Below are 19542 nucleotides of genomic sequence, written 5' to 3'. Positions count from 1 at the left end.
ATACTTAAAATACCAAAAAGTAGATATTTTTATGTGATAGCAATATGAGCAATATGTGAGATACATATGTAGACATTTTTAAAAGTTAAAGTTAATTCCCAAGACCTCAATAGATTTGTATGTAAAGGAGAAACAATTCATGAAAGAAATACAACTAGTAAATACACATGAAGAAAATCCAATCACTGGTGCTAATTAAAGAAATAATGAGACTGTTTCAATTAATCTAGCAAAATTAGTAAACAAAAATATTCAAGGATGTGGCACAATTGGACTTCATACATTGCTAGTGATCGTGCCAATTAGTACTATCTCTTGGAAAAACAATGATTATATGTAGCAAGAGCAATAAAAATGTAGTGGCAATCTAAGAAAATAAAATAGAGAAAATTCTATGTATGTGAAGCTGTTGAATACATTATTATAATATTGAGAAGCTGGAGGAAAACTCTATATACCCAACATTTGAAAATATTTAGAACAGCATACTCAATGGAATGTTACGTGGCTTTAAGAAAAAACACAATGAATAAAATGGAAAATGATGATGATATAATTATTAACTATAGTTTTGAAAGCTTTTGGGAAAAATTCAAAAGAATTAAAAGGACAGTGACTAGGTTAGAGATGTTATGCATGATTTTTCTTTGCTTTTTTTTCTAAATTTTCTTTATCGTAGCCGTCAGATATTTACACTTAAGTGTATACACATACATACACACGCACAATAGTAACAAAGTAAAACTTATGCAAAAATGGGAGCTCGGGGCATCAAAGACCAATAGGGACTTTTTCAAATTGTTTGGTAGATAATCTCAAAATTCCCACTTTGCAATAACGCATCCTCTTTCATTCTCTACCAGATACCAGTCTCCCACTGCCATGTTAAATTAGGCAAAGGTCTTCTACATGGATTTCAACCAGTGGCTTCTAACATGAACTTAATTGTTACTGTTGGGTGCTGACAACTTCCTCTTTAACAGAACAAGAGAAGGAGCAGCTGCAGAAACAGCACCATCATGACACTTTTCCCTTCTCCACCCTAATTTGTATCATTAGGAATACATATGCCAGAAACTATAACCTATGCATAAGTATTTACAGCTTTAGTGGACCTGAAGCTTTGCTCTCTCCATTTGCACATGCCCCTCAATTCCTGGTATGCAGGAAGTACTAAAAGAGTACACATATCAATAATACAAAAATGATACTCAACGTGTTTATCTTCTAGTCACTCTTGAGTAAGAATCAAAACAGAAACTTCAAAAGATCTTTCATTGAGGAACACCTGGCAACCAAATTTCTGAAGCTGGCAAAAGGCCCAGGGCTCTATGTCTGAAATGTGTTTCCTTCTGGGACCCAATATTAGACCCAGACAGTTGCAGTGCCAGGAGGAAAAATGCCCAAAGGAGTACCAAAGTAGATTCCATCTGTTAGTTTTGCTGTCTCTCGTAGATAACAATACTGCATTATACACTTGAAAATCTGTTGAGAGTGCAGATTTCATGTCAAGTGTTCTTACCATAATAAAATAAAACAAAAAATTATTATAAGCCAATTTCACTCTTTAAAAGAAAAAAAAATGTCACGAAGCTAAAGTTGTACAAAAGGGAGCATTTAATCCCCAGGACCAGGACTCTTTTCTCTTGCACAGGAATAAAGGAACACTTTTTGAAATTCTGTACACCAGTTACTTTATACTATTTCAGATCACAATTCATTTATGTCCATAAAAGTCATATAACTGACCAAAGCACTGAACTGTGGGACTGAAGATAACTTTACCTCCTCCCAGCAGTAACTCAGAATCACAGTTATGGAATGTTAGAGCTGGAAGAGACCTTAGAGATCATCTGGCTCAACAACTTCATTTTATATGTCTGTAAAATCAGCAAAAGGAAGGTGACAGTAGCAATGGAAATACTTTCAGATACTACCTCATTTATTTCAAGATCATGCTTTGCATTCTCCTTTTCATAGGATTGAACTTTAAATTCTTAATATAAAAATAATTATACTGTGAAATGTAATTTCTCTATCCTTGTCTTGGCTACTGGTTATCGTTAATCATTTCTTATCCTTAATAATTCATCTTAATAAAGCCAATTTTAAATACAGTGCTTTTCTTTACCATTCATTAACAATAAAGGCAACACAGTAAAGCACAGTAAAATTAGTTTAGATTTCACATGTGTGTCACAGACAAATGAATTGTGTTTCTCAATGGATATTTTCTAAAGAACAGAAATTATTAAACTTACAAAATAAAACTGCTGCCTGAGAAAAACAAACTAGTAAAAAGAAATCTCAAAAAGTAAATATTAAATACATTTATTTTGTAAATAAGCATTTCAGAAGAATGTACTAACTTTAATTTTTTCCTAAGGGGGGAATAAAGAATGATCTAACAGAACTCCTGTTTTCCTACTGTGATCTAAATATACATTCTCTTTAAGCCAAAAGAATTAGAGTAAAAACCTTTATACTTCCTAGAGAACTTGTTTGATCTGCGGATTTAATCCTGTATGATAAAAATGTTCCAAGTATGAAATATAGAGTATAAATCCTTAGCTGTATTGCAAATGCTTTGGCATGCAGATGTTTTTTTCCATATTTTAATGAAAACCAGATTTATTTATAAGTCGCTTTAATTTCATTCTCGAAAGGAATGGAACAAGAGTATCATATGTTCTGAATTAGGATCTTACTCACATCCCATATCAATTATGTAACTAAAATGCAAGACAACTTAATTGTGTCAATCATATTCCCCTGACAAGATCATTAAATGTTAACAGAGAGCTTCCAACTTTAACAGCCACAGATTTTAAAAATGTAAGTTATTCTATGAAATATATAGATATATCATGAAAGTTCAGTATAAGTATTATAGCTTCTGACTTCTATTAGAGTATTATGAACACAGTTTCATTCTGATATCTTTATAAAGATTTATATTTCAAAGGTACACCAAGCTCGCAGATAACCCAGAAAATTAGCATACCTGAAAGATCTTAATTAAAATTTATTGTACATCAAACCCTAAAATAAAAGCTTATCAATATCATGTTGCTCTCATAGAAGAAATACTGCCATGTAAGTCTATCTAGAAAAAAACTGTCCTTTATGGATAGTAAAGTCAATTATCATAATATTTTGTTTCTTACTTATTTTCTAGCATCAAGCTTTCAAGACTAATGATTTATCTGCATTCAAGTAAGTTAATATAATTAGCCAAAATAAATGAATATATATTACATTTAAAACAAGATAAGGTTGTTAAAAAGATGTACAATTTTAAAATATAACAGAGATGATGCAAACTGACCACAGTATTTTGAAGTATATGATTTTAAAAATCTATTTCTAACATGTAAAAATAACATTTTAATCAATTTTCTATTAATATGAATGAGATGGAAGTTCATTTTAATTTTTATTTAAAAAACAAAAAAATCAATGCAACAATGTAAATCATTTGCCAATTATTTAAAATGAAGCTACGGTAAAAATATCACTTTTAGAGAAAGAAGACCTAAATTTCAATACCAGTTCTGCCACATACTACTTTAATTATTTCTAAAATATTACATATATTTCTAATCCCTCCTCTTTCCACCGACATATGACAATAAAAGAATATAAATAGGAGCCACCAAATTCAGGATCAAGAAAAAAGAAAACACTTGTGACAACTGTTGGAATTAACACAGTTATATTAATTCAAATGTGTCACATTTGACTCTGAGCTTCCTGGCAGTCAGGGCAAAAAGGGAAACACCACCTTTAATATAGTAATTATTAGAATTCCTTAATTCTCCACACTGTGCTGTAAGTTTGTGTACACACATGCTTGTTTATACACATGCTATTAGCATGTGTATATATATCTTATTTGATCATCCCAGCGACTTTATTAAGAAGGCAATATTGGTACCCCCATTATATCACATAAAAAAACCTAAGGCTCCAAGTACTTTATATAGTCAAAAGAAGTTAAATTAAGTTCCTGAGATTATTGAATATTAAATGGATAGAACACATATCTCCTTACTCTTAGTCTAGCCCTCTTTATTCTACCTCATATTACCTTGAGTTCTTAACCCTAAAATATAAATTTCTCACATAGAATTTGAGTAATAGAAGGTGCCCTCAATGTTTTTTACAGCAGATACAAAAATGAATTTCACATAGCTATTTCTTATAGGAATTGTTTATCAACCTAAGCATAAAATCAAAATGTAACTAGATAAAGCTGTAGATAAAATAAGGTAGTTTTGAGTATCAGATGTGATAATGCATGTGGAAACCTCATTAACTGTAAAGTATCATACAAAGGAACAATACCTTCTGATGAAGAGAAATCATTTAGGACTTCTACTTGTCTTTTTTTAACTACATTTTCTTGATGGTTTCTATTCAGATCTAAAGTACACCACACTTTTCTTACAAATATGTATTTGCAGTTGTCTAAGTAGAATTCTTTAATGGAAGCTGAATTGTAAAAGCTAAAAACTAATTTTTGAAACCTTTCCTTGCATTCCAGAACAAGTTCAATTATTGAAGCAGAACAACCCAGTATTCAAATCTAAAAGTCTGACAGGTTTTGTACTGTGGTTTGAAACTCAACTATGTGAAATAACTTGATGGCAATTAAAATGATTTATTCTGTCTTTTCAAGTTCCTTTTTCTAGAATGTTCTTGTTCTACACAGTGAAAAGTACAATTAATTTTGTTTTTTCCCTATAAAGAGGTGAGTCAAAAATGTAAGATGCATTTTTTAAAGAAAGATAAAAGAGATACAATGTAGTTTAGTATTGTTTATAATATTGTTCACAAACAGGAAATGAAACAATTAAGTCCTTGCAAATAATTTATTTTTTTGCCATGGTATATAATAGGAATTTCAAACAGGTATAGTTGTAACTGCCACATTTTTTATCACTATGATTTGCTGAGAAATGACAGCAATATCATTCACTCCCCTCCTTTGTTTAAGACCCATACTGTCAGTATATTCAACCTTCTCCCATCCCCAACCTGTGTCTTGCATATCCCCAGAAATTTACCCTTTACTCCTCCTTAAGAGCATCTCAATCTCAGACCTGTCTTAGCCTATCTCACACCCCCAAGGAATGCAAGGATTATATCTGGTGCTTCATATGGTTCACAGAACAGCGCTTTCATATGGGTAATCAAACATTGGCTGAGTAGTTTCTATTCTATTACTGCTTCACTTCTGCCTAATTTGTAACTGTCTTGAGGGCAAGGACTACATTTATTTTACCTGCCACTACAAGTATTGCCATTTACAGCTTAATACATATTTATCGAATTAATACATGAATGGACACAATGTAAAATACTTTTTCTTACCTACTATAGTCTCCAGTCAAAAATTCTGCAATAGCAGCAGGAAGCTCTGTTTTAATAATTAAAAGATAAGATGACATAGCTGCAAAAGAATAAAAAGTGTTCCTATTAGAATTCTATGATTCTTAACCATTTAAACAATAATCCATCTAGGAAAAGAGATGTCCATTAGAGCTATGACAACATATGGAAGATTAACATATAACACACTATACCAAAGATACATACACACACACACACACACACACACACACAGAAAAGTAACTGTAGAGAAGAATAACAATTGTTAAGTTCATTAAGTATCTTTTGTTTACATTTCAAGTCCAAAGCAAACTAGGTAAGAGAAACAGTCTTGATTACAGGCTACTTTTAAATGAAATTTTGTACAAAGTTTTACAAAAACTCTCTTATATGTTATCACTCCGTCTAAGGCATTAGAGGTTAGTTTAGCAACAACAGACATAGACACAGAAGTTTAATAGGTATGGCTAGTAACTGGATTATCTGTTCCTTCTTACTAGAGAAAGATGCCTCCCCACAACAGAGAAGTCTCATTCCCTCTGTCCCTTTCTTTTCCTCTCTCTACTACCCACCCCTGCATTATGAACACATATAATTATAGGATAAAAAACAATACATAATGAATTACATTTAAAATTAGTCTCTAAAAAGATTAGAGAGAGTTCAATATAAACCATTAAGTATATTAAAAAGACAAAACTTCCAACTTTTATTCCATTTTATTAACAGGGTTCATCTATATTATGTAATCATAACCTGAAGCTAGCATTATTTCTCACATTTAATCTAACAGAGTCCGATAAATAACTACCTTTTATAGCACTTTAATAACGATCCTAATTCTGATGTAGCTATAAAAACAAATTCTATAAAAATACTAGGAAAAGTTTTAATATGGTTACAGAATACAGAACTCATTCATATGTAAATACTTGAGTTTAAGCTTAAATATATAGAAACTCAGATGATTTGTAGTCAGAACTTCAATTTAACAGAGTAAGATTCTCTTTCCTCCCAGAGATTACGTTTGTGTGTATGTGTTGGGGCCAAAAAGGAAACGCCCATGAAGAATAAAGAGTGTTTGGGAGGCCAAGGCGGGCGGTTGACGAGGTCAGGAGTTCGAGACCAGCCTGGCCAACATGGTGAAATCCTGTCTCTACTGAAAATACAAAAATTAGCCAGGCGTGGTGGCAGTTGCCTGCAATACCAGCTAACCTGGGAGGCTGAGGCAGGAGAATCGCTTGAAACTGGAAGGCGGAGGTTGCAGTGAGCCGAGACTGCACCACTGCACTCCAGTCTGGGTGAAAGAGCAAAATTCCATCTCAAAAAAAAAAAAAAAAAAAGAATAAAGAGTATACTTTGTGTGCACATTAATTTTATTACTTATTTATATATCAGGAAACATTTCACTTTCTCCTTACAAAACTTACAAAAGCTAAGAACAAAAATGAATGTCAAGTTTCAATGGCAAAAATCTGGGGAAAAATTGATTAAAAGGCTCAAATAGTTTAAGAAGAATGTATATTTCTCAATCAACATCATTTGAAAGGAGCTGAACTTCATGATTACAATGCTATGTGACCATTTAACTTGAGGAAAAAAAGGATACATGCTAGTTTGTGTGTAAATTTGTATGGAGATAGATAATACTATAGATACAAAAACATACACTCTCAATTTTTTTTTAGTAAAATAACATGTATTTATGTCAAAGTAAAATTTAGAACAGTTAAATAATCACTTCTCTGTGATGAAAATATACATATACATATTTTTTCAGTTTACAACGATTTCTTTTTCCCTAGCAGAAGTACAGCTATGTCTCAGTGGGTTGACTAAAATCCACTGAGACATTTCTGCAAAATCTTTTAGTTATGGGGTATTACAACTGATTGTATGTGAAAATGTGTTCTGTATTGTTCATATTCTCATAAGGAAAAATGCTATCAATTTGGCACAGAACAGAAGGAAGGTTTAGACTAACCTTCTCCATTCAAGGATTTGGAGTTTTTATAATATTTTACCGATTCCAAAGAACTCTACACATATGGTGCAAAGATAAAAATTGTGAACTGAATTTTCTGAAACCGGCCTAGACTTACTTAAATATATCTTGTGAGAGAGACAGAAAAGAAAAAAGACAAAATACTTTGAAAACAAGGAAAGCAGACTTCCTATAAAATGTAATTTATTATCTGCCCATCTTTCTTTCTTGCTTGGATTAATCCAACACCACATGCATTTCTAAAGTTTCAGACATTCATCTCTTTCAGTAATTTTCTATTATTTCTTTTGGACCTTTAGCTGTAGAAAGCTTCAGTGAATATGAGATCCTATTTCTTTCTAATATAATATCTGTCATTCCTTCCAGAATTTCTATTAGCCCCTGGCTAATCATCTGATCACTTTTATCCTTTGTTGTACCCTCAACTCTTTGGTTTTCAAATGGGAGTACTATTTCATTAGATTCCAGTCTGAAGAATCATGTATATTTTAAGAAATATGAACTCACCAAACATGTGTTTCTCTCTCAAAGAAGACCTCACATACAAGATACAAATATAATAAAACATGCAAAACATTGCTTCTTTTCTAGAGAATGTTAGTATATATTTTAAGAGTATACAACCACAGAACTTACTATAGGGGAAAACCCACACGGATTAAGCCAGTAAAACAAAGGCCACCACCATTCTATTCACTATGAAAATTATTTTTTTCTTAATCACAAGTAAACTTTCATGTAAGAACTAGCACTTTAACACATTATATTATATATAATACAGAAAAGAAACAAAAAGATTACCAAATACATATTAAGTTAGGAAATATATCTTGATTAAATTCATACAAAAGAACAATCAGCTCAATAAAATGAACTGGAAAAGTTTTAAAGATATACTATTGATAGGAACGCTCATATTGCCTTTGTTTTTAACTAAAAGGTTTACTAGATCAAATAGCTGTTTGCCACAGTTTTTGTCTCATGTCTTTTATAAATGGCATAAGAAAGTGTTTAAGCACTTATCTTACAGACCAATCATAAGCAAAAATTTGTAAATGATTTTGGGTGACATGGACACCTAGTATAGATTCCTAAAACAAGACACACTATGTTCTACTCTAAATTAATAGCTGCAACTGGGTCATCCACAAGAGCCATGCATATAGTTAAGTGGCCCCAAACCACCAAAGCCAAAATCAGTGCCAGAAGATATACCTTGATGTCAGGTATTCAGCCATTATAAATCACTTAGTTTTAGCACATTAACTAAATAGGTATTCTTTTCTACTTAATTTTAAACATAACTAATATAACTCATTTAATAGAAACTTCTCTGGGAAAAAATAAAACATCTGTCAACTGAAAACACAGAAGTTGAAAGCACTCTTTAAAAACAACATGGAGAAGCAACAGTAATATTAAAAAGTGACTAAAATGGGGTCAAATCTGATTAGGTAATAGCAAGTTGCAAGGTGTTAATATCTGTTGATCTAATTATAAAGTGAAATAAATGAATTGGGCCCGGGAGGTTGAGAGGAGAGATGTTAGAAACACAGAAACAGGGAAGGGACTCTGGGCTGAGATCCATGAAAACAGCTAACATCTTTGTTTTTTAGATGCCTACTGTATGCTTGGTAGTATTCTACACAAGTTATTTCCTCACTTAATCTTTACACAAACCTGTGAGGTACATATTACTTATTTCACAGAATATAAGGAAGCACAAAGAAGTAACTTGCCCAAGCTAGTGATGGTGCAAACAGCCAGCCTGGGTTGAGAAACTCATTCTATTAACTAGTATGCCATGAGAAAGTGCAGGAGCAAAGTGAAAAAGTAAACCAACAAAACAAAGACAAATAAGGAAAGTCTACCAGAAGTACCACTCTTCAGAATTATTTTTCTTTTTTAAATCAGTATTTAAACAAACTACTTTTGAATGCTGAGATTAACAGTTGACTTCAAAGGAAATGAATATCACAGAGAACATTAGTCAGAAGCTTTAGTAACACTTAGAATTTTCATTTCATCTTGAGATATATTTTCAATGTATTTCATTTTTCAGTATTGGAGCTCCTTTGGTGATGTGATTAGTTCAAAATTCATGGAGTTTCATGATGAGATTCTATTGCATCTACTGCTATGACTCTACTGTATTTACGGCTGTGATTGTAGTTCTGAAGAGGAAGTTTCCTATTCTCACGTATTTGAAATATTAACACTCCACTGAAATCTAAAAAATAAAAATCAGTCTCTGTGCTTCCAAATACTGTATTCTTATGAGTTATTTTTCGCAGCACTCTGAAAATGCTTCCCAAGTTGTCGTTATTAAGCATACAAACTTAAAAAAACAAACCAACCCTAATTGGAGTTTGGGCCTAAGACATCATTACAGTTTATGAAGATAAGAATCTTTTTTGTTAAACATGTAAAATATATGTATGAGGACAGAATTACTTACAGCTATTTTAAAAACAGAATTAGGTTTTCAGCACTTGGGGGAAGTTCAGCAATTCTTAAAGGATTACTCAGCCCTAAACAAACGGATGTGCTACGGGGAAAAAATAAGTTTGCCTTTCTGTCTCAGAGAGATTCAATTTTATCTCAAACATGTTTTTAGTCATGGATACTAACTGGTTTATTCTATTCAATGTGTCTTATTAATCTGGTGGTCCCACAAAATATCTAAATGCCACTGAAGTTCTATATGCACTCAAATAGTACAGAACACATGCATAAATGAAAATCAAAATATATGGGGGAAAATGCTCCCCCATGACCCTAGAAAAAAATGTATATCTTTGTCTTATCATTTTCAGGATCTTAAATTTGAATAAAAAATGACCAAAATATCTACTGTTCTGAAAATTTTATAATTTTCAATAGAAATTACTATGAAAAATATTTTCAAAACCTTAAAAAAGATACACTACCAGTAAATGTTGTCAAATGAAGTGCTTGTGAAAAAGACTCTCCAAATTTCCTGTACCTCTCCTATTCTAAGGCAGTGCTTTCTAGAATTTCTAGACAAGCCTCAAGAAAGCTGCAGTTTCACCACAGATAAACTGACCAGCAGATGGCGATGTATCTGCGCGCCCAATCCTAGTTTCCCAAGAGACAATACAAACTAGTATATCTGGAAACACTCTTATACTTTACTAGCCTACCAAAAAGTAAATAAATAAAATGCATGAATGAATATATAGGAAGAAAGCAAATCCAAGTAATTTCTAGCATCTAATATTGTGAATTTTTCAAATACTGAGAATTTGAGATTTTTATAATTCTCAATTGAAAATGAGAATTATTTATACCTTTCTGAGATTTAGAAATGGGGTTACCCAAGTCCATAGATTACCAAACTGAGGTGTTAATAAAGGCTGCAAGAGTAAGGTGTGTGGATTCTGTGCCAGACTGAAACATCTGGGTCATTCTAGCAATTTCAGGAGGTTTCAGTAAGACTACTAATGTTTATGGTTTTCCTTTCACAAAACGTAGTAATGATTAAATTTTTAATCTCCTTTAAAGAACTGGGGCTTTGAAGAATTAAGGAAAGCATATGCTATTCATAGTAATCCTTCATATAAGAGCAAAATAAGAATATAACATCCCCCTAGGAGCTACTCATCTTTCCACATTTTGAATTGGGCAAGTTGTGAAACCAGAAATAACATCAATTGACTTCACTGTTATCATGTGCTTGTAAGAGTTAATAAGACTTTTTCTGGCTTGACTAAGAAGATGATTGGGATGTAGTGTTTGATTTCTAGTGATAATTCTAGCCTACTGAATGGTTTACTTCAGGAGTTCAAATGAATGTGAAACCAACTACTTACCTTAGTTTTTAAGAAAAGAATCACATAATACAACACTGTTACAGGAACTATGTGAAAACTACCTTATACTTATTTTCTACTACAGTTATTAACCTTTTATCTTTAGTTAGGCTGCCAAATTCAAACTCTCTAAGCCAGAATTGTCCCCTATAACAGCATTAAATGTTAAAACTTCCAGACACACCTTTTCTGACTTTGGGTCCCAGTAGCAGTGGCTCTCAACAAATGCTACTCCAGCACCTGAGGAAATGGGCTGCAGAGGGTTACCTCTGGCTCTAGCCAATGTTGAGCCTGTTATTCATTAGTATTGGGAAGATATCAGGAATTGCTTTTAAGTAGTAATTTACTATATGGTTCCCAAATTTCCAAAGCCAAGGATTTCTATAACCTTAGAATAAGAGTGTTAAATTTAGTGTGTTGCATTTTTTTCCATTATAAAATTTAGAGATTTATAGACAGTAGATTTTTTCAATCAATTTGTCAGACCACACTAGAGCCTTGTGACTAATACTTGGTGCCTGATTAATCTTGGGGGAGAAAAACGATTTTCTGTGAAGTTCTAACAGTAGACGCTTTCCTAAAAACTATATGCTCACTTACATATACTGGGCTTTCTCTTCCTGGTCAATCAACTCTCTTTTTGCTCTTGAAGGAGTACTAAGCCAGGTCACTAGCTTTTCCCTCTCTCCCCTCTTAGTCCTTTCTTTCTTCCTATAATAAATGTTATTTACTAAATGTATACTATGTGCTAAGTACTAGGGATGTAAATAAACGAGCACATTAATTTGATTTATGGAATATGGAAATGTGGGAAATAAACTGGGTCTTTGGCGAAAGACACATGAAACAAATATTGATCAAGGGCAATTCATGGTCATTTTGCTTTTAAAGGCCTTCCATTTCAATTTTTTTCATGGATTCACCACAGGAATTGTATCTCATGAAAACTGAGAAGTATTTAAATGTTACAAAGAATAAGAGAGTTAAGAAACATTAAGATATGATTTTCTTAACCTGAAAATAATAGATATTTTACATATATGTGTGTGTGTGTGTGTGTATATATATATATTATTATTATTATTATTTTTGAGACAGTTGCCCAGGTTGGAGTTCAGTGGCGAGATCTTGGCTTACTGCAACCTCCGTCTACCGGGTTTAAACGATTTTCCTGCCTCAGCCACCTGAGTAGCTGGGACTTACAGGCACACAACCCCAAGCCTGGCTAATTTTTTGTATTTTTAGTAGAGACTGGGTTTCACCATGTTGCCCAGGCTGGTCTCAAACTCCTGAGCTCAGGCAATCCTCCCACTTTGGCCTCCCAAAGTGCTAGGCTTACAGGCGTGGGCCTCCACACCCAGCCTATTTCAATATATTGTTAACCCATTTTACATAAATGAGATCTAACTCTCCCCAGTATTTTGAACTTTTAAATTTTTACATAATTCTAAACTAGAAGTCATTCTATGGTCTTTCAAGTTTCTTTTTTTATCACTTACATAGTATATTCAATTGTCTCTTTGAGGCAAAATCTTAGGCTTTTAAGCAGAACTTTAAAAACTGTCCAATTCATTCAACAAATACTACTTATTGAGCTCTTCTCAGAAACTAGGTAAAGTTAGGAAAACAAATAAAAACACATAGTTCCTGTCCCCAAGAAGTTAGAACATCTTCAACATTTAATCTTTTCACATTTTTCAAACATTTACTATATCATAGCAGAAAGAATAAAGGCCAACTGAGCAAGGTTTGAATCCAAGCTTCATTATGGGATAAATGTGAGCAAGCTACTTATCTCCACTGCACACTGATCTCTTCTCTATAAAATGAAGATAATATCTATATTGAAGAGTTGTTATAATTAAAGTATCTAGTAGAGTGCTTGACCTAAATAGAATCTATTACATTATTTTTCAGTTTTAATGTAAACAACCACTGCAAAAGTCAGATAATTTATACTAACAAACATTCTTTTAAAAAAAAGTTATCTGAACTACATTATTTGCAGACAGGCACTTAAGATGTGTAAAAATTCAATCTGATTTACACTTAATATAATCTTTTAAATATCCAATATATTTCCAATTAATAAAGAAAATAATCAAAATCCATATTAATGAAGTAACATTGGTCACTGTACGATTAACTTATTTATTATAATAAAACTGTATATATATATACTTATTTAATATAATGACACAGTATATTAAATATCCTCCCAAATAAGTATGTTATTTGCAAGCATACATGGACTAGAAGTTCCACAGATTCTGTATATATCAATCAAGAAACTACTTTTTAAGGCTAGGGTTCCTAGACTTTAACCTAAGAGGAGGTTCTAAAGGGTAGTCCTAAGAACTGAAGTTCCCTTTTGCTTAGTGACAAAAAATAGCATCCATGAATGCTTTTAGGGCAATAGTTATTGATTTGTTAAAGATACCTAAGAAAGGGCCAAATCATCTTTTGAACCAAGTATAACCCTCGCATTGAACTTTCCTGTAATAAAATACGTTAATACGTTAAAATAATTAATGTGCCTCCCAATGTGCCAAATTTGAATTCAAATTTTGGGGTAAGAAGGGACCTTAAACTCCCTGCTTCCCACTCTACCGTCCAACAATTTAACAAAGAGGGAACTGAAGCCAAGACAGTGAGAGTGAGGGATTTCCACAAGACACATGGCTACCCAATGGCAGAGACTGGAGTAGACAGAATTCAAGGTATCTGACTTCCAATCTAGTGTTCTACTCACAAGAGCAAGCTTCCAATTCTATTATAATAAAGAAATGGTTTATGTACATCTGGCTACGAAAAAAGACAGAAAAAATTCTGAAAATATGTATTTGGTTATTACTGACTGGGCACTTAATACACTTTTAACCAATGTGAAGAAAATCATGAGGATATCATTCTAAAAACTAAATAAGCATTACTAGCTTTTCTAAATTTAAGGGACATTAAAAACTGCTGTGACCACTCTAAATCACCTTTTTAAAAAAAAGTTCTAAAATAAGCAAGCAAGCAAACCAACAAAATTAAGAGTTGGGAAAACTCATGATTTATCCACCTCCAAATGCAAGAATCCTTTCGAGAATTCTGGCAACTGACCAACCAGCTCTGTTTGAATGTTTTCAGGGCTAAGGAGCATTTTCAAAGGGATGTAGGCCATCCTCATTATCACACAGCTTAGTTACAAGGGTACTCCGAATAAGAAAACCCAAAACAGCTTCTCTGTAGATTTCTATACATTAGTTCTGCCCTCTGGAACAATACTTGAATTAGTCTAGTGTCTTTTTTATATTTCATGTTCAGTCTTTCAAATACCTGAAGCTAGATGCCAGTCTAGCATTTCCCTTTTCTTGATAAATATATCTAGAATATTTAAAGTACTTAGAAAGAGATTATACAAATCATTTCAGCTTTATTCTGCTCAACAAGTTTATCAATTCCCAGGTGTAATAGGTGCTGGGAGTACAAAGAGAAATGAGGCATACTTATGAGCTAAAGGAACTTAACAATATAGTGGGGTACAGGAGCATACATACAGAGAAGTTAAATCTAGTAGCAGCCAAGTGCTACAGTATAGCCATCTCCAATAACAGTTATAAACAAGATTAGAGAACAAGGAAGGAATCAAGGTGAAAGGGACAAAGAATACAACAGTGGGCCTTGTGCCAGGTTCACAAATTTGGATCTAAATTGCTGAACTGAACAGTCTACATAAACTGTTAAACAATGGTTCAATCTAACCTAAACAATATGTGATAGTTCTTAGAATCTATACAGAGAGGATAAAGAGGGATTAAAAATATAAAAATATACATCATATTCAGAAACATTATCAGTGCACAGTTAAGCAATACTTAGTTGCTAAATAAATTATTCCAAAATAGATCTTAAAATCAATGACTATAATAAATTCATAAATGAAGAGACTGGTTTTCTTGACTTTCTACTGTGAAGTGTGAAGTAGTGTGTGTTAGGAGAAAATTATTTGGTATGGCATGCAAGAAAGCATTCTTTTTATTCATATTTTTTCATGAAAATTCAAAGAATTAAAACAGGATTCTAAAACAATGGCAGCACAATTCACTGGTGGAATGTCAATTTTTCCTTAACCAAAAAAACCTATTAAAGATGGAATTTGATTGAACAATACTTAAAGTGATATAGCTCAGACCTCTTGATTATGAGAGCTGAAGTTTATTAAAACTGTCATCTTTGAATTAAACTGTTACATGTAAAAAATAAGATTAAAATGTCCTCTGACTATACAATCCTGTATAAGATCCAAAGTACATGTCAACCTTTTCTGTGTATTTTCCTTTAAGAGCATTTATTTAGCACTCCAGTCAATGATAAAAGAAAACGAAGATATTGTTCAGCACTACGCAACTTCTTTACAACATATACACACATGATACCCATATTTTGGATTTAAATGTTTAATACATTTACTCAGTAACTGTCTATAATTAACAGTAGTTTTATTTCTACATAGTTCTCAATATTGAGATCATTTCTAGAATTGGTTATTAATAGGAACAAGATACAGGATAAATGTGAGAATGCTTATTTATCTCAGATTTATTTATGTTTTAAACCACTTGGTCATTTTAAATTCTTGGTTACAAGAGGACACTGTTGTCCATACTTGCTTGTTCACAGCCCACGGAACACTAATCCCTCTAAAGTAGTATCTGCCAATAGGGTGATTAGAACAAAAGTAGAGGGAAAATATTTTAAAATCACCAGGAGAGCTTTTCCAGACTGTATCCTACCTTCAGAATCACAGAAAGCCAATGTTTTAGAGGTGTGCTGCAGACCTAATAACACGACTGCAATCAGGGTTTAGCTGGAACTGAATTTAGAAGCTACTGTCACAAGTGCTGCTAAAAAGGATTAAAAAAAAAAAGAGTAAAGAGGCCAACACACAGGCTTCTGAAGATAGCTATGTCTACAGAAGTTCCCAGCTAGATCTGTAGTAAGATAACAATTCAAAGGACATTATTGCCATCACATTTATGTATAAACAGTGCACTTTCAATTGCTTACCTCCAATATTCTGAATTATTATGGTGCCTGCCACCACCAACTGTAAAAGAACAGAAATATTCAGAAGATAGAAGGGGAAACAATATAAAAGGATCAGTATTTTATTAAAATCCAGTAACTATTACTAAAAAAGCAGATGCAGAAGTTGTGAGGAGAAACTAAAAAGAAATCTGCCAGTCATTTGAAATACATAAAATTAACAATCATCACATTAAAAAGTATTTCTTTAATAGTTCCAAAGTTACTATAAAGAAGTTTTTGAAATTTTTCTTGGCAGTCACTTTTAAATTGTTAAAAGTGTTAAAAGCTAGTAATCGATGATTATCAAGTATAAAAATTAAAAGTGTGGGAGTGGTGTCTCATTCCCTTCTTGCTGGTTTTATCACACTGCTTAAATAAGTAGAAAAAGACCGGCTGGGTGTGCTATGCCAATGCTATATTGCCTAAAAGGAAATGATATAAGTTTTCTGACTATATCAGCTTGGCATATACCAAGACTTTGAGCATCCCAGTCCCAGAGATTAATAAAGTCTAGAGCCCAATTACTCTCAAACCCTGAAAATATAGGCAAAATGTTCCAAACTCAATAATGTGAATTAAGCTGAATATAAGACAATGGGAGTTGGCAAGAACTGTAGGATATCGGAGAATTCCTCCCCCTTCAATGGGGCAGGTGCTACTCAGCTCTGGCCAGTTGATAATATGTGAGAATGTGGATCCAATGTAGCCAGATCTTCTGATTTTTCAAAGAAAGTCAGAAATTAAACTTTTTCATACTTTAATGATGCTTAGTTGGTAATCAGTTAAAAATAAAAAATATTTGAGCCATATAAAATGTGCCTGAGGACTAAATTCAGTCTGCAGGCTTGTTAGCTTATCATCTTTGATGAGATTCCTGGGGAACTCAAGGTAATCAGATATGCTTAGAGGAAACAGTAAAACACTGTGCTTCCATGTGGGCCTTTCAATCACTCAAGTCTTAATGGATCGGAACCCCAACGTATGCCTGGAGCTGACTAGCTGTCTAGAATCATTCAGTTCTACATGAATTGGGAACAGATAATCTTTCATGCCCATCTTTGTTAGGAATTCTATCAGTGGCACAGCATTTGCCTACACTGAAAACAATCTAAGTTATTAGGACCTAGGAGCCTTGAGGTTTGCAGAGGAGGGCTAATGATATGAAAATCTGGCAAAGTGTCTTTGGAGATGTGGTGATTGCCACTTGAACGCTCTCCAGAAAAAATTCTGCATTTCAGCCTATGTAAAACTTAGTTCCAAAATGTCGAAGTTACTTCTGAAAAGACTATTTTGAACTTGTGTATACTATCTTCAGTACAAATGATACCTACTGTCAGTAGTAGGTATACATGAAATTTGGTTTTATTTTCAATTAATATATTGCAAAAAACAGTAATATTAACTTATTGATGATTATTCTTTCATTCTTTGGCTGAATTTAAGCATTTAATATCTTGAAAGCTAGAATATCTATCTATCTACCCACCTGCCTACTTACTTATATTTTTAATGCCTAGCACAGTACATGGTACAAAGTATTTGATCAATAAATATTTGTCTGGTGAATAAATACCAATTTATAGACATTTAAATAAATCTTTAACAAGTTCAAAACATTTCAAAAAATTTCTTTATCATAATATTATCCCATATTATAACTATATAATATCTGGATAGAAGGAAATGGTTAAGTTTCAACCCAACTGTGGAAGTGTGGAGAAAATTTAAACAAGCAACCAAACAACAACTCCTCATTCAGAGTATGCTTTGTCTAGTGTTCCTGCCTACTATGAATTTTTTTGGTGCATGTATTAAAATGACAACGCAACTACTCTAAGAGGTTTAGGAAAAGAAGACTCTCAGCAGTCCCTACTCTTTAAACTTTGCTGCTATACAAGCAACGCAGGAAATATGAACATGAAATGACAGTGATGTCAGTGTTGATACTTAGAGTTATGTTTATAGGTTATGTTATATTAATTGTGGAATTTTCTCATACAAAAAATATTTTCTTCTTTGTTTAAACTAGATGGAGGAAACTGATCCCTGGCTACACCAAACATCCTAATCCTCTAGAACAGAAACATTGCTACTAAGGAAGATTAACAAAACCTTTTACCCTCAAGTAACATATTCTGTTTTGTTTAAGTTTCAGGTTACTAAGGTCCAAGCCATGATGCTATATAGTATATGATTTAAGCATTCCTTTTTGTACTTTAAAAACAAAGTTAGGGCTGGGCGCGGTGGCTAACGCTGTAATCCCAGCACTTTGGGAGACCGAGGCAGGTGGATCACCTGAGGTCGGGAGGCCCAGACCAGCCTGACCAACATGGAGAAATCTGTCTCTACTAAAAATACAAAATTAGCCAGGCCTGGTGACACATGCCTGTAATCCTAGCTACTCAGGAGGCTGAGGCAGGAGAATCACTTGAACCAGGGAGGTGGAGGTTGTGGTGAGCTGAGATCATGCCATTTCACTCCAGCCTGGGCAACAAGAGCGAAACTCTGTCTGAAAAAACAAAAACAAAAAACTCCACCAAAGTTAACTGGAATGTAAATACAGGTTTTCTTTCCATTGTATAGCTATATATATTTCCTCCAGACTCACTTTCAGAAGTTAGTTTAGCCAGTTACAGATACAGTATCCTTTTAGAATAAAAATAAAACAAAAAATGGTAAGTATGTGAAGTAATGCAAATATTAATTAGGTCAATTTAGCCATTCTACAATGTTTACATATTTCAAAATGACATGTTGTCCATAATAAATATATACAATTTGTATTTGTCAATTGAAAACATAAAAACACAAACAACAGATTTACAAACAAAAGAATTCCTGTTTGGAGCCAAAATGAATATGAATTTTAGAAGTACAGTAGTTCTTCAGAAATTAAAAAATATATATACTACAGCACTAACAACGTTCAACTCCTGATTACTGGTGGAAGACAATTATTTTTCTCTACCTATTAAACTAGTGCAGTATCCCTATTGCAAGTGGGTGCCCCATAAATACTGCTGTTATTTCTCTTATTCTGAGTAAGAAAAGCAGTAGATCTAGAGTTCTAGGATGTGGTACTGGCTTTATATAATAGTTGACAAATAGGTCCCTTAATTTCTCTGGTCCTTAATTTCCTCACCTATAAATGAGAGGATAGCTAGATAATCTTTTAGCAATGTTCAATTCTTAAGTGATATGATCTTCTGATTACTGGTTTTGTAAATAGCCATG

The 19542-nt window shown here is 32.9% G+C and overlaps 1 protein-coding gene across 5 annotated transcripts in view; it reads right to left on the bottom strand.

The window, feature by feature from the left end:
* Window positions 1–19542, bottom strand: part of SLC38A6 (solute carrier family 38 member 6) — a 96457-nt gene that overhangs the window by 41776 nt on the left and 35139 nt on the right. For all 5 annotated transcript variants that reach the window (XM_054666633.2, XM_509991.9, XM_016926175.4 and 2 more), the window contains exons 5-6: window positions 16288–16327; window positions 5377–5455 (exon numbers count right to left, since the gene is read on the bottom strand). In XM_054666633.2, the coding sequence (XP_054522608.1) occupies window positions 5377–5455; window positions 16288–16327 (119 nt within the window). The remainder of the gene's footprint in view (window positions 1–5376; window positions 5456–16287; window positions 16328–19542) is intronic.

The sequence above is a fragment of the Pan troglodytes genome, chromosome 15 (genome assembly GCF_028858775.2).
Source record: "Pan troglodytes isolate AG18354 chromosome 15, NHGRI_mPanTro3-v2.0_pri, whole genome shotgun sequence".
Classification (NCBI taxonomy): domain Eukaryota; kingdom Metazoa; phylum Chordata; class Mammalia; order Primates; family Hominidae; genus Pan; species Pan troglodytes.
This window is presented reverse-complemented; position numbering and strand designations above follow the sequence as displayed.